This window comes from Mytilus californianus, unplaced genomic scaffold (assembly GCF_021869535.1).
Source record: "Mytilus californianus isolate M0D057914Y unplaced genomic scaffold, xbMytCali1.0.p SCAF_13, whole genome shotgun sequence".
In the NCBI taxonomy this organism is placed as follows: Eukaryota; Metazoa; Mollusca; class Bivalvia; order Mytilida; family Mytilidae; genus Mytilus; species Mytilus californianus.
Genome location: NW_026262615.1, coordinates 30073788 through 30091663, shown reverse-complemented (window position 1 = coordinate 30091663; position 17876 = coordinate 30073788). Strand labels below are relative to the sequence as shown.

Below are 17876 nucleotides of genomic sequence, written 5' to 3'. Positions count from 1 at the left end.
CAAACAATAGTACACAAAACACAACATAGAAAAATACGAATAAGCAACACGAGCCCCACCAAACATTGAGGTCTAAGGGGCCCTTTTCAATCAGAATTAAATACCTTTATTAGGAGAAGGTTTTAAAAGTGCCTGTATATGGCAAAAAGATTTTAACATTCATCAACCCTTATAAAATATACAGCATATTAACCATGACAACAATTGAATCATGTTTACTAATAATAGAGGACCAAAGTAAAGCAGTATAACAAATTACAAAATGTTGAATAGTAACAAAAAATAACTGACTTACAACATTCTTAGAAGAATAAACAATATCTAAATGTATTTGTGTTAACAGTTTATTAGCATTGTTATTGTCATCTGAAAAGCCATACTGCATTTAAGGTGCACATGTTTCTCTACTTTTAAGATGTGTCTGTTTGATCCCGTTCATGTTTTTGTACTACAATTAACTTACTGAATTTTAATTTTCTAATTGATTAACCAAAACCTATCGTAAAAATGATGTGGGAAAAACGGACTTGTTAAATAGTGACATATATTAAGATATAAAACAATGGAAGTATGCCAGGTTTCTTTGATTGAGAAGGAATTTACAGAATTACATGCCACTTTACAACCAAAACTACATGTGTATATATATATATTGATGTTCTTTAAAATATATATATATTTTATAGAAATTCATAAAATTTATTGAACATCAAGAAATATGTTAAACTTTTACTCCAACTTTATGTAGTTGAAGCTACAAACATATATATTTTTTATAGAACATCAATAAATATGTTAAACTTTTACTCACATTTTATGTAATTCAAGCTACAAAAATATTTTTTGTCATGCATCCGATTTTATCTTGAGAGATGTACACGCCTGATGAAGCTAATTTGTTTAGCGAAATATTGCGTATTTCTATTTAAAATCTAATAGAACTTTTTTATGTATTAATTAGCGTGTTTAAGTTATATTCTTAGACATTTATATAATGTTTATTCAGTAACTGTATCAGTTTATTTTCACAAACTGATCCACGCCTAAATAGATTGAATGTTGATTGTTGCTATTTTTAGACATCATATATATATATATATATGATGTCTAAAAATAGCAACAATCAACAATATATATCTTTGCCGCAAGTTTATTGTTTTCTGTTTGGTATTAATTTATAAATACGATCCATTTATTACACCTGGTGATCCGTTTATTTGGCAATCGCCAATGGCAGTCGGCAGGGTTTAAGAACATTTGTTGTTCGACCTGTTAGTCAAATGCGTTTTGTTAAAATATACTTTTTCACTTTTTTGGTCTTTTGGAAAATGTTGTTTGTGCTGTATTTAGACCCCTCTAACAAGAAATTTGTTTTGCATGCACACGTATAAAAATTGCGGTTTTTATCCAACGCAATCATAGGTTTGAATGTTGTATTCACTTTAGACTTGTTTATATGTTTTCGTTTGGGCTTGTATTATATTTGCCTTCGGGTTTATATGATCCGTTCATCCTATTTTGACTCCTCAAAATTGAAGAGTCTATCCTTAATTGAGGTAAATTATATGGCCTTCCAAATACCGTTTCGATTCCTAACATCACTGAAGAGACATTAATTGTCGAAATCCGGATATGGTGTACAAAAATCTTTGCACCTTTTGTTTGCGGTATACCATCTTTGCCGCAAGTTTATTGTTTTCTGTTTGGTATTAATTTATAAATAAGATCCATTTATTACACCTGGTGATCCGTTTATTTGGCAATCGTCAATGGCAGTCGGCAGGGTTTAAGAACATTTGTTGTTCGACCTGTTAGTCAAATGCGTTTTGTTAAAATATACTTTTTCACTTTTTTGGTCTTTTGGAAAATGTTGTTTGTGCTGTATTTAGACCCCTCTAACAAGAAATTTGTTTTGCATGCACACGTATAAAAATTGCGGTTTTTATCGAACGCAATCATAGGTTTGAATGTTGTTTTCAATTTAGACTTGTTTATATGTTTTCGTTTGGGCTTGTATTATATTTGCCTTCGGGTTTATATGATCCGTTCATCCTATTTTGACTCCTCAAAATTGAAGAGTCTATCCTAAATTGAGGTAAATTATATGGCCTTCCAAATACCGTTTCGATTCCTAACATCACTGAAGAGACATTAATTGTCGAAATCCGGATATGGTGTACAAAAATATTTGCACCTTTTGTTTGCGGTATACCATCTTTGCCGCAAGTTTATTGTTTTCTGTTTGGTATTAATTTATGTATAGGATCCATTTATTACACCTGGTGATCCGTTTATTTGGCAATCGCCAATGGCAGTCGGCAGGGTTTAAGAACATTTGTTGTTCGACCTGTTAGTCAAATGCGTTTTGTTAAAATATACTTTTTCACTTTTTTGGTCTTTTGGAAAATGTTGTTTGTGCTGTATTTAGACCCCTCTAACAAGAAATTTGTTTTGCATGCACACGTATAAAAATTGCGGTTTTTATCCAACGCAATCATAGGTTTGAATGTTGTTTTCAATTAAGACTTGTATATATATATATATATATTGATATCGGGTTCGACCCGGAACTTGTTAACTATTGATAATATTAATTCTGTGTAAAATAATGGAATGGTGTAATTTATGATATACCCCGTTGTCTTGGTAGTAAAGATATGCATAATAATATTTATATTGAAAATACAAATTAGCTACATGATACTGATCATCCTTATGGAGGTAAACAATAATAAATCTAAGTAGTTTTTTAAGTGCCAATCTGACACTGCTAAATACAACACATATTTATGAATGCTGTAGTAGTATTAGTGCGAACTAATTACAACAGTCCCACACCATTTATAGTTGAATAACTATAATCAATAACAAATACTATCCAGTCCTAATTCAATGCAATTCGAAAAATGAACTAACGATTTTATTTTTGATTTCAACAATGAGAAGCAATAAGAATCACTGGTTTTTAGATTAACACTTTGCTGAGAGTGATACATGTGAATAAAAGGAGATGTGGTATGATTGAATCTTTTGGAAAAGAAGGGGTATTTTGTATCAAGTAATGACGCAAAATTTCTATTCACAAGAAAAATGCAAAAACACAGGAACTTATAATTAGGCTTTAAACATGAATTTGTATTTCTTCACCTCACTGAAAGTGTAAGACGGCCATTTCACCGGTTTGAACGCTTGTATTTGCTAGATTTTGATCACACTGCACATGAGCAAAAAACAAAATATTCTTAGTACAATATACATAAAGCCGAACCAAGGGTACCCAACACTTTGACTAAAACATACTAGCATTTGGGTCTTTAAATTTTCTTTAAATTTTGACAAAATACTTACATTGAAATATTTACAAATAGATAAAAGAAACTTGAACCACACAATGTACATGAAGAATTTCATTGGATTTATAGCAGTGTGACACACACTAATTTTGATCAAATAACATCGAAAACCAAAATCGATTTCCCCCATTCGTTGACAATATACAGTTTACTATTGTCTTTGTTGAAGCACAAGGCGACAGGTTCCTTGATTCCATGCTGTGAATCCAATGGTATGTCTAATACTTTATAATCCTGTTCTAGTCTATACATTTCAAGTCCCCTGCTATTTTTTATCTTCGTCTTTTTTGATTCACATATCAATCTGTGTATGTTGTTCGATCCCTGTCCACTGACGTAGATGTGACCGTTGTCGTCAGAGCATATGGCAGTGGGTGTATCTAAGGTGGCAATGTTATAAATCTTATTTGAACCGTTCCAATTTCCGTTATACGTGATATAATTTTGACCGCCTGTACAAAATAAGCAAGAATCTTTATTAACTGTATGGAACTTTACAACACGTGTACCAATTATGCGTCCATTTTTAGATATGTTTGTGAGGTTACTGGAATTAAAAAAAAACCAACAATGAATCATGTAAACACTGATACATGTATACATATATAACTATTAAAAAGTTGAGTGTATGATGTAGTGACAAAACATTGCTTGACAACGATTACTAAATTCTTTGATAAATTAACATATTGTGGTTGGAAATTTTGCTGTGTCTATAAATACTCAATTATACGGTGTGTATAGATCTCATTAACGTGGATTATCTCTATGGAATCTTATTTATCATTGGAATGAACTTATTCTTAAAGGTTGCCAATTTAACACTGTAGTAGATTTTTCAGAATTATTTTAACAGGTAATTTTTTTTAGAGATAATAATAAAAAAAGAAACTGAACTGGTATTGATATTCAGATTTGAACAAATTCTGTCATTCTAATAGTTGTAAGTCAGACTTTTTTCAGACTATTAATAACATCTTAATATTGATTTTTGGTATATATGTACTGTAATAGTCAAGCATGACATGATGTATTTTGCTTTGAACAAGTTGTCGTTTAGATCGGCACTGTGTGACTTTTGTGCTTTGTTGGTTGTATTTTGCGCTTTGTGCTCCGATCTGATGAGTAGATTCCTTTATCTGATGTTAACAGCTTCTTCCTAGTTAGACGAGTGAATTTTTTAAAAAAGATGCTTAGTTAACGACTTTAATCAACCTCCTAACATACGGCTATATTATACATCATTCGAAAGCTTATTATCTGTACTTTCTATTTTGCCCGGTCGTCAATAATTCGTACGGTGCAATTTTTGTTAATTCAAGGTCAAAGGTAAAAAAAATCATATGAACATATTAGAACAGAATACCAGAATTCTAAATCAGGTGCACAATAAAATGTTAATTGCGCAATGGTTACAGAAAATTGCATTTTGGAAAAAAATGTTTCAAAAATGATACAATTGCGCTAAAAGCAATCTATTTCTTTATGTATCAATATTTTTATGTCAAAAATAAAATAGATCTATCGTTTATAGGTGAAGGAAATTTTTTACTGCAAATAATATAATACTGGTCAGGAATCAGCCTTCCAAAGAAACTTTTGCAGTTGCCCTTAAAACCACCATCTGCATATTAGGATCATTTTGCATTTCATTGTTTAGATAACACATCGATTGTTGTCAATATCAAATGAAAATAGTTTACCGTATTTAAAAAAGTGGTCATAAAAGTGAGTTAAGAAAATACAAGGTATATATAATAGAAATATGTTTTATTCGATGTATAAAATGAAAGACATATTAAGATGTTTATTCTCGTTCAATATTCGAATAAATACTGTTTGCACCACACGCTTTACATCACAAATCATTTATGTTAGCACATTATTACATACTTATTTAGTATATTATTTGTTTTATCAGAAATGACTGAAGTTTTATATTGTGGAAGATTGAATACCCTTCCTGACCAACTTCAATCACCACTGGATTAAGGTAGTGTTCGTACATTTCTGTGTAGTGTTTTGAGAACTGTTGTTTGTCTGTCCTACTTTTTTCGCTTTGTTCATGGTGTTATATATGTGTTTATCGGAAATGTAGGAATCATACTGTCCCTACGCCCATTATTGTTTTGTTCTTTCCATTCATATGTCCATCCATTAGTCTAAAAAACTATGTAATGAGCAATACTCATCTTACATCGCTTGGTAAATTTTAGTGAAATTCAACGTTTCAAAGTGCAAATTTTGCATATTGTAAAGGAAGGGATTTTATTCATGATAAACACATATAAATAGAGTTAAATAGCAAGCAATTAAAATTCACCATTATAATCATCGATCTCATTTTTAACGCTTCTTTATCTCACATTTAAACATAAAATTTTGTATGTTTTTAGGTCAAATTATAAAGACACATAATGCAGTTATGAGATCTTCTCACCATTAAAAAACCAAACGAACAGGTTATGATATGCAGAGCATTGGAATGTAAAAAAAACCCGATTTTACCTATTCATGCTATTGTTTTGATAAAGTTTTTTTAGAGGTTTTAAGTTAGTTTTGGAAGACAATACTTCAAATCGACTAATTTTGGCAAACAATTTATTTATGTGATTTTTGTGATTAGAAAAATAACTCAAGAGAATAATCCTCGTTCTTCTTTAGTATGAAAGTAAAGTGTGAAAATTACCCAAAAATCGCTGCCAGGTAAACAACAGTTGGGCTTAACGCAGCAATATGAAAAATGCTATGTTTTGTCAGAGGTTGCCTACTTTTACAAATATTCTTGGTGATACATGAAATTGGTTGAATTGTTGGTAAGACACATACCCAGTAATATTTTTTCTTCATAGCTATTTATTCGATATGTAATCATTTAACTATTTAGGAAGTCTTATTAGAACTATATTTATTGCGAATTGCTAGAATTTTCAAATCAAAAGAAATAGATTGTTAGTCAATGTAAATACAATCCTCATAGATACCAGGCTTAAAATGATGTACGCCAGACGCTCGTTTACGTCTACAAAAGATTCATTATTGACACTCGAATAAAAAAAGTGTTAAAGGCCAAATAAAGCACGAAGTTGCAGAGCATTGAGTACCCAACATTTGGAAAGGTTTTGTCAAATACAGCTAAGGTTATCTACTCTCGGGAGTAGTAAAGCAATAATATTTTTAAAAATGTAATGTTTTGTAAACAGTTGATTTATAACTATGACCATATCATTGATGATTCATCATGTCAACGCAGAAGTGCTGACTTCAGGGCTGGTGATAATCCTCGGGTAGGAAACCCCACCAGCAGTGTCATCGACCTAGTGGTTGTAAATAAACTCTTAGATACCAGGCTTAAATGATGTACGCCAAACGCGCGTTTTGTCTACAAAAGACACATTAGTGACGCTGGAATCATACATTTAAAAGAGCCAAATAAAGTAAAAAGTTGAAGAGCATTGGGGACCCAAAATTCCAAAAGGTTTTGCCAAATACAACATGCAACTGCATGTAACTGCAACATGTCAATTTTTACTAGAACATTGCGTAGTTTAATAGAGTTAATATTTTTCTTAATATTTTTTTTGGGCTAGCTTAAAATTTATATATATAATCCTTTATTTCTTTTAATGGTAATCATGAAATAGCAAACAAAATAACAAGTAATGACAAAAACGTGTTTTAACAAGTGGCAAGTGAACTACATATTAAAATTTGAATTAGCTCCCTAAATTCACCTTAAAAGCATGCATCCTGCGTGTATTATTGCCTTCATACATTTTTGTATTTTTAAATTGTGTTTCTTCAACCTAATATTGACTATATAATTTTTGTCACGTAAAACAGCTAAAAAAGCAATCTTTTTGCAGATGGTTGTATTTTGGGCAACTGAATAGGTTGTTATGGTTGGTTGTGTAATTAGCAAGAAGTGTGATTGCAGTAATATGATGATGTCAAAATCTTCCTTAGCACCAAATGACATATATTATTTAGTTTTATGGTAAATATCAATTAAATCACAGACGAATATTTTGGTTTTCACTCTTTTTTTATCATTTTCACTGTAATTTCTGGAAAACGGCGCTATCAATTAAAATACGTCATTAATATTTTAAAGTGTGTTTGACAATTGACAAATAGTCTCTGTTCTCATCGTTTTTAACATTTCCATAGATAATTTTATCATTTTAAAGACAGAATATGCAAAACTACGGACGTCTTGAAAAATTAGAAATTGTCCGTCCTTGACCTTTCATCGCGATTTGACAAAAAATGCACCGAACGAATATTTGACGACCGGGCAAAAAAGATAGTACTGATGATATGCTTTCGAATGGTATATGATTTAGCCGTATGTTAGGTGGGTGCATTAAAAATGAAGATTTGTGGTTAATGTAACTCGACTAAATATGTTGCTGATAAACCAAAATACTAGGCAACGATTAGAAGGTGGGCTCTCACATACATGATTTACATCGCCACATTCTTGTTCCGTTTCTTTGAAGTTGTGAACTCAAATATCAGAAGTTGCTGTTTGCTTTTTTTTTTGCTTTTTCATTAATTGTTTTAACACTAATAAGGCAGTCTGTTTTTTTTTTTTTTTTTTTAATTTTACAATATCATATTAAGGTCATTTTTCTAATCATACGATATGTGTTTTGCTCATTATAAAAGACTGTATGATATAACTGTATTATTGATAACGTCCATTTGTTTTTGGTTTCTGGTGAATAGTTGACTAACTGGCAACCATACCAGATATAATTGTGTTTATAAATTCATAAGATTACTGTGAACAAGTTACATTTTATTAATTCAAGCATTGAAATTTATTTTTTTCAAATGTAAAAAAATATTATTGTTCAACAATATTGAGTCAGGTCTGTAACCTTAAAATGATAAACCAGCGACTCATAACAGCTAAATGTTTATTTTAAACGAGATAATATAAAAACCAAAAGCCATTGATAAAGTAGAGATTTCGATAATTGATGATCTATAAGCTAAATTAGTTAAATGACACAGTAATTAAAGCATGCTATCTCGCTAGAATATTGATTCTTTCAGTATTAAACAATCAGACCAAATACGCTGGTTATAACTCAGAAATACCAAGCTTATAATTTTGTACACCAGACGCGCATTTTTTCTACATAAGGCGCATCATTGCCGATCGAAACAACAAATCATTTGGAATGCAAGAAGAAGTTACGGATCCTCGCACACTAAATCCAGAAAGACTTAATCTAAAACATTTTTGTTCATCTAGTATTTACCTAAATGTTAACTAGTGAATCATGACATCTTGACATATATTTGTTGGGTTTGGAGGATTGATATTTCAACCTACAGTCGGTATTCCAATGGAAACAAATTATGCATCTCTACTGGTCGATTTGTTTTTGTACTCGTATGAAGCAGAATTCATTCAAATTCTTTTAAAAGACAAAAAGAAAAAGCACCTTGCGAAGTTTTTTTAATCTTACTTTCAGATATGTTGATGATGTCCTATCACTGAATAACCCATATTTCAGCCAATACTTACATCTCATATATCCCAGTGATCTTGAAATTAAGAATACTACTGATACTAGAAGAACTGCTTCATACCTTGATATTTTCCTCAATATTAACACAGATAGACGACTTCACACTAAAAGCTATGACAAACGAGACGATTTCAACTTCCCAATTATCAATTTCCCATTTCGCAGCAGTAAGATACCCTCTGCTCCATCGTATGGTATTTACATATCTCAGTTGATACGTTATGCTCGGGCATGTTCACATTATACGGATTTCATATACAGGAGTGTGCTCCTTACGCAGAAACTGCTCCAACAAAGTTATGAGGAGGAAAGATTAAAAATGACACTCCGTAAATTTTATGGACTCCATCAAGAATTGGTTGATCCATACGATGTGTCTGTGTCTAAACTAACTAAATACATTTTTACCACGTCTTAAATTGTGATTTACCATTTACGTCGTCTGGTCTTTTAAGTACCGTACATGACATATTCCCGAATATGACTGTTTTGCTGAGTGTGAATTCGCATTGCTATAAGACGTGTCACGGTATTTGTTATCCAACATTCATATATATAGTTATGATGTTGTATTTGTAATTCTGATAGAATACTGTTAAATGTCTTATCGTTTGTAGTTGTAATTCTACTTTTTTAATTTTCTATTCGTATGTAAAAGAAAAGACAATTAATCACCCAGTTCATTTCTTAAATTTTAGTTTAAAGCAACTATATGTACACTATTTATTTGTTTTACAGTTTGATTTAGAAAAATACCGTAAAGCTATATAATACAATTAATTATTTAATTACTAACACGATTCTATATTACTATTCTTGTAATTGTTATAAGATACATCAAATGACATAGTTACAAACCTGATCTTGAACAGTATCATATATTTTTAGAAATTTACCTGTGATGTCACTTTTGTGGCGTTTACCCAGTCTTGTGAAAGACAGTTCGTGGTTTTGTTGTGCTGTTTTGTGTTCTGTCCTATGTTGTTTTACGTGTTCGTTTTTATTCTGTGGTTAGCATGTCGAAATGTTCTATTGTATTGTTTACTGTGGATTCATTATTATTCGTTGGATACCAATTTTCGTGGGTTTCGTGGATACAGGTGAACCACGAATTCAAATGTTCAACGAATAACATATTTTCAATAGGCTTTGTATACAGAGATTGGCCCAACCACGAAATCAAATATCCACGAATATGAAAGTTTTCAGCAATCAACGAAAATTGATACCCACGAAAATAAATGAATCCACAGTATTTATGTATTTCTCCGTCCTGTATGTCATTGCAGTTATTTGTACTGTATGTACTGTCATGTACTGGTGTCATTTTAGTGTTATATTTAACATTTCCATAAAAGTGCGAGGTTTGGCTAGCCACAACATCAGGTTCAACTCACAATTTTTTCTTAAAATGTCCTGTACCAAGTAAGGAAAATGGTAGTTGTTATCTTATAGTTCGTTTCTGTGTGTGTTGCATTGTCGTTTGGTTTTTGTTCACTTCAGTGTTTCTGTTGTTTCGTTGTTTTCCTCTTATAGTTGACGTGTTTCCCTCAGTTTAAGTTTGTAACCCGCATTTGTTTTTGTCTCGATCGATTTATGACTTTCGAACAGCGGTATACTACTGTTGCCTTTACTTGTACTTTGAATATTTGAATTCTTTACATTTGTCTTTTTTTTAAATTCTGCATAAAACATGTAAAATGTAGAATGACTGCTTTCGAACTTCACACGAAATAATAGGCGTTATACACCTTTTAGTCCTTTAGTGACCTTAAGTGTATCGTGTTTATTATTCGAAGTTATAATTTACTCTGGTTTTCTATGAACATAACAATATGGTATCATTGCACCTTTTAATATAAGCAATTGCTTAGATATTTGATTGGAAATTATCAAATAAGACATTCGTTTCATGTAGCATAGTTTGCTGTCTACAAGGATAATAATAAATGTAGATAAAAACTTACATCTGCTCGTAATTGACAGAAACAGCATACATCAAACCATGTATATTAACGCCAAAGAAACAAGGATCTTTGTCTGAATAATCCCTTCCAGTATTTGGTACTGCTGAAACACAAGACACGGTAGTGCTAAGCTCGTTGCTAGTTGCTTTTAAGAGTACAATCATTCTGTCAGGGTCAATTTGTAGGACAGACCTGGAATTAGTTTGTGTAATATAGCCTATATTTTGACTCGTTATAGCCACATCATACGGTTCACTGTCTAAGTCAAGCTTCTTTAAATAACTTCCATGAGGATCAACTAATATCAGATTCTTTTTATCATGGTCACATAACAAAATGTTCCCCTTTATTGTACCTGCTATCCCAGTAATCCGGCCGAAGTCATGGTTGAATTGGCCTATATAAGAAAATCCATGTCTAACATCTCCTGGTACTGCCAAAACCTGTGCCATACCTAAAATAATTGGAAAAAAATATTTTCAAGTGTCATTATTGGTATCATTATTATCATATACATATAAGGATGATATTAAATTGATTGTGACATAAAAAAATCGGATTAAACACATAATGCGTACCTACAATAAGCAACTTGACATAATCCCCGTGTATCAGTCGGATTCATCAGCTCCCTCTGAGATTGTAAACTGACATGAAACATAAACAAAAGTAAACAAAAACCGAAAAGATCATTTATCTCTATACAAAAAAGCATGTCGAAATTACATAGAAGACTATGTAAAGGCGCTGATATGTGATTCCCCCATAACAAACATGCAATCTACTGTATTTTCAAGCACATATATTGGGCTTCAAAATAGGTCATTTTTCAGTGTTTGAATCTCTTTAAAAAGCCAACAAACAAGCAAGGTGTATTATTTTAATGTGCCGGACAATTGTCATGTATTTTGTCCACATGAGAATTATGAACGGCACTACAGGTAAAAGAAAAAAAATAATGATGTTTACGATACGGTATTTGTACACACAAGTCTCCACATAACAAAATGTCTACTATGAGCTTATCAGCTGACTTCCGCAATCCCTGATTGCTGAAGTAAAAACTTGTCCTGTCATTGATAAAAGTAAGACACAAGTAAAGTAAAATTGGCATGCGCAGCGTACAGAGATAACTACGAATTGTACACAAAATACAGGTGTGCTGATCTGTTTTTCAAGAGGCATTAAACAACCAATAGCTGGAGATACACTACCGTAGATTACACTCCTATAATAGGATATCATTTTGACCTTTCTTTCCAAATTATGTGCCGTTTTTTATTTCGTCGTATAAACAAGTAGCAATTCTCGTTGTTAAGTTCTACTGCACAGGTGGTAACTCACTTTGGATTTCACAAAAAGAGGTATAAAAGGCAAAGGGAGAAGTATTTCCTAGCATAAAACATTTAATTCAATCACATCTAGTATCCGAATCAATTCAGACTATCTATAGACCATGGTTAATCGCTGTTGTTTATCACTGTGGTTATGGTAATGTTTTCGGAGGAGTCGGGCCGTTTGTGGTTGTTGTGGCCTGTTGTATGTTTTGTCGATTCTGTACACCAGTTCATGCGTTAAACACTAGAAGTTTCTAATTATAACAGAATAGCTAGTGCTTGCTTTTTATATAGATTCGACAAATTATTAAGAATTTCGTTCTTGAATTTGATATATACATCCTCTTTCAAAAACCGAAAATCATACAAAATAGACAAGAATTCCTGCTTTATATCTATTGATTCTTAAATCACTGAGCAAAGTCCAAGTTAGGTTTTGGTTGGTAATCCTGATTTGTTATCTCTCAATTGATCTATGACTAGTGTGATACCGACACTAAATGTTTTATGTCTTTTTATTTTTTGTTTCTTTTGTCCGTAGGATCAATTTTACTAGCTAAATCATTTTCGACGAATTTTCAATAATTTTTTTTCTTGTATTATACACGTAGATGTATCTCAGGTGAGTAAATGATTGAACAGACGATTTTTTTTAACCTCGCCACAAACTTAAGACCTGTGCTATCTAAAATATTTGGACAGATATATCATGTTTGTAACATTGTCATTATTATCTCAGAACGATATGTAACACCAGATAATGATATCATCGGATGGAATATTGCCATATGTTTATTTTCCGCAGAAATATATTTTTTAAGATTTGACGATAAATTGGAAGATAAACAAAAAGACAATAACGATAAATTTGAATATATTTTTTTCAAATTGTAGTTGTTTTATATAGTTATACATAATAATTGGGCAATTATACTATGTATTGTTGTTAAGATTTCACCTCCACAACAAAATTACATAAACATAACCCCCCCCCCCCCCCCCCTTAAAAAAAACACTACCAAACCAAAAACAATATGAAAAATATTATATACCATCTTTTTTTGTTTCTGTAATCTTAAATAAAGGCAACAGTAGTATACCGCTGTTCGAAAGTCATAAATCGATTGAGAGAAAACAAATCCGGGTTACAAACTAAAACCGACGGAAACACATCAACTATAAGAGGGAAACAACGAAACAACAGAAACACTGAAGTGTAACAAAAAACAAAAGACAATGCAACACACACAGAAACGAACTATAAGATAACAACTGCCATTTTCCTGAATTGGTACAGGACATTTTAAGAAAAAATGGTGGATTGAACCTGGTTTTGTGGCTAACCAAACCTCGCGCCTTAATGGCAATGTTAAATATAACACTAAAATGACAACAGTACATGACAAGACTACGGTACAAATAAATGCAAGAACATTCAGGACAGAGAAATACACAAATAAACAATACAATAGTACATGTTGACATGCTAATAGTTATCAAAGGTACCAGGCTTATCATTTAATACGCCAGACGCGCCTACTGTCTACATTAGACTCATCAGTGACGCTCAGATCAAAATAGTAAAAATGCCAAACAAGTACAAAGTTGAGGAGCATTGATGATCTAAAATTCCAAAAGGTTGTGCCAAATACTGCTAAGGTAATATATGCCTTGGATAAGAAAATCTTCAGTATTTAGAATAATTCATACTTTTGCAAACAGTGAATTTATAAAAATGACCATATAATTGATGTTCATGTCATCACCGAAGTGCTGACTAATAACCGAATAAAAACAAACACGTAAAACAACCAAGGACAGCACATAAAAACGGCACAACAGAACCACGCATTGTCTGTCACACGACTGGATCGACACCACAAAAGTGACGTCACAGGTAAATTCCTAAAAACTTGATATAGTTCAAGATCAGGTTTGTAATAATGGTATTAGATATACTTTATAACAATTACAAGACTATTAATATAGAATTGTGTTAGTAATTAGATAATGTATTGTGTTGTCTAGCTATGTCGGTATTTCTTCTAAAGCAAACTGTAAAACAAATAAATCGTGTACGTTTAGTTGCTTTAAACTAGAATCTTGTAAATGTACTGGGTGATTAATTATCTTTACTTTTACATACTAATAGAACATGAACAAATTAAATTTACAACTACAAACGATAAGACATTTAATAATATTCTATCAGAATTACAAATACAACATCATAACTAAATAGATGAATGTTGTATACACAAATACCGTGACACGTCTCATAGCAATGCGAATTAACACTCAGCAAAACAGTCATATTCGGGAATAGGCCATGTTCGGTACTTTAAAGACCAGACGACGTAAACTCTTCAGAACTTTATTTCAAATATTCAGATGTAATTACATTATTGACAAAATTAGACTTTAAAAAGTAACATTTTTTATCTTTTATTTCTTATATCTACTTCACTGAACACAGAAACATTATAGTATTAGATAAGTACAGTGTAAGGTATGTTTTTTTTTTGTTGAGATTGAGTACCATGAATTATTGTGGTATCAATTTTATAACGAGTACGTATGTTCATATCGAGGCACAATTCTAAAATTTCATGCAACTCATACATAACATGGAAAGAATGAAGCAAGTGTTTACGATAAATTGTACATGCATCCTCTTATTTTTTACTCAGTGCGATAAAAAGATAATTAAACTATGTATAATGGAAAATCAAATGTTGACCAATAAATGTCATTTGTAAGTTGCTGAAATTAAACAGTAAATTTCTTTTGTAAGCTACTTATATTGATAACTGTCTAATATCCATAATTCTTTTTTGGTCGAATTCTCGAAAAAATAATTTAAAAAAAAACACCACAGTTACAATATGTGTATGATAAAACAAATGAATAATTGGAGATACACTGGGGAATGGAATCAATGGAACTCAGTCTTACGAAAAAGCTTGAAAATACAATAAATGGTTGTTATGGTGCTTTAATGATTAAAAATATAGTACTACACACTGTATATCTTTTGGAGGTTTGCATTTGTGAAAAATAATTACAAATTTTCTTTCTGGAAGAAAAGGGATAATATAACATGTTAATTCCCTGAGTTTCTATTTTCAATTGGAATGTGATAGTCAATGAAGCAGGATTTTGCCAGCAACCTTTTGAAAACATCACATCTTTAGTCGTGACAGCCAGACCCCTTAATCATAGGAGCCTTTGCATGTTCTCACTGCTTTAGTATACTAATTTCTATTTTTTGTCATATGAATTAAAATATAAGTACTAAGTTATGAATAAAAACAATAAGGGAATATAACAAGAAATTCAGATTGCAAACTAGCTTCGGCAACTCTTGACATAAACATCTTGTTTAAGGACAAACAAAAGGCATTTCTAGTTGAACCAACAGTGCTCCTCTTTCTTTTGTTAATTGAGAACTTTTAACAGGAGCGTCTGAGAGAAAAAAAAGTTACTATTTGCCTTGCTGCACCTTTTTAAATAATCAGTATATGTTTATTTTTAAGAAATATGGTCGTAATAAAAAAGATATGTATTTCCCAAAGTAAATATTTATCTCTACCGCATTTACTGTCAGACTATCCATAACAAATGAAAATGGGTTATTCGTTGTTATTGGTATTCTTTGTTTGTATGTAAATTTATTCTGCAGAGTTCGTTGTAAGTGGTTGATGGGATACGTCTATTGTACTGGTAACTTTGCTAATTCATGTTTATCATTGTTCATAAATTAGGACTACATATTTCATTATAGTAACACATTGTGTTAGTAGCTATATATTAGATAAGATGATTCAGTACATTCTAATATGAAAACATCTAACGTAAAGATATAAAATTGTAGACAAATTCAATGTACCCTGACATCTATGTAGTTCTTTACTCCGGAATCACTGTATGTTTAAAGACTCAGAGTGTATTCAATACTCTAACAATGCCAAATAACAATATTGTAAATACCGTCAGGAATGATGATACATTATTACATGAACTAGAACTAATATCTTTACACGGAACAAAGGAACATTCAAAATTAGGTTATAATACATACATACCTTATTTGTTGCGTCACAGATCGTGTAAATTACTTCCTTGTTTATTTATAACTATTGATTTAATGTGATATAAATACAACTCGAATTCATGACAGTAACGAAATAATCTAACGGTCTGTGAATTGTATAAGGAAATTAACATTTTTGGTCATTTATTGGTCCATCTAATTAAAAAATCCATTAAGGCACGGTTTACATGTACAAATGTAGCTATTGCATGTAAGAATAAAAGAAATATAACTGTTTAGATTTTAACACTTGCCAACGTTTTTTTTTTTTTATATTCAACAGTCGAAATATCCGTTTATCGACTCATGAAACTAGGCCGTTAGCTTTCTCGTACTAGTATAGTACACGGTTTGTATTAAATGCATGTCCTATTAACAACAAAAACGTTTGTGTAGGTTTCTTGTCAGATATACTGGCTCTTATCATAACGGGATTTTGTGTCTTTGTTTGTTTATAAAAAAGAAGATGTGGTATGATTGCCAATGAGACAACTCTCCACAAGAGGCCACATGACACAGAAATTAACAACTATAGGTCACCGTACGGCCTTCAACAATGAGCAAAGCCCATACCGCATAGTCAGCTATAAAAGGCCCCGAAATGACAAATGTAAAACAATTCAAACGAGAAAACTAACGGCCTAATTTATGTACAAAAAATGAACGAAAACAAATATGTAACGCATCAACTAACGACAACCACTGAGTGACAGGCTCCTAACTTGGGACCGGCACATACACACAGAACGTGGTGGAGTAATACATGTACGCGGGATCCCAAACCTTGGCCGGGTAATTGTTTATCCCAACAACAAAGAGACACTAGGTAATGATCCTAGAGTACTCGAAGATACTGATAAGCTAATTAAAAGCCACTAACAACTAATAAAAAAAATCTTGCAGCTCAGACTAATAAATTATATCCTATTGACTTCCACAATATTTCTATGTTTGTTTGGATTCTTATATCTATTTTGATATTGTGTACGCACGCTTATTGTTTTTTGCGCTTAAATTAATTTTCACTTTTTTACACATGTGTTATCTTCAATTTGTCTTGCAAAAAAATCATTTTCTACTTGTCTATATGCAAAATTTGTTATCAGGCCAAGGTATTGATTTTCAAAACATCCTGCAACCCTATCCCTTGCCCAGTAAATCAAATTGTCGCCCCTTAAGTAAAAACGAGTTCAGATGCCTGCGATGGATTTACTTGATTCATATATTAAGGAATGATTGGTTTAATTATAGAGAAAATATCAAAAACTTATCTGCCTGAATTGGGTATTATACAAAAAATAAGACATGGTATGATTGCCAATGAGACAACTCTCCACAAGAGATCAAATGACACAGAAATTAACAACTATAGGTCACCGTACGGCCTTCAACAATGAACAAAGCCCAGTATGTTTAGTTTTATAATGACATACTGTACTGATAGATACTCATTTGTTACACATTAATATTTTAAAAGTTAGTGAATATTTTAGGTACATTGATCCAATAGAAGCAAACAGATCCATAAATGATCGTTTTTGAGTCACAATGTCCTCGAAACGGGATACTGTCAGAAGATG

At 31.6% G+C, this 17876-nt stretch overlaps 1 protein-coding gene across 1 annotated transcript; it reads right to left on the bottom strand.

Annotated features, from left to right (window-relative positions):
* Positions 1-1414: 1414 nt before the first annotated feature.
* Positions 1415-16324, bottom strand: LOC127723495 (uncharacterized). The gene is made up of 3 exons (XM_052230142.1): positions 16289-16324; positions 10867-11320; positions 1415-3900 (listed from the first exon to the last, which is right to left on the bottom strand). The coding sequence occupies exons 2-3, from the start codon at positions 11316-11318 to the stop codon at positions 3447-3449; spliced, it is 906 nt and encodes a 301-aa protein (XP_052086102.1). The 5' UTR covers positions 11319-11320; positions 16289-16324; the 3' UTR covers positions 1415-3446.
* Positions 16325-17876: the final 1552 nt, after the last annotated feature.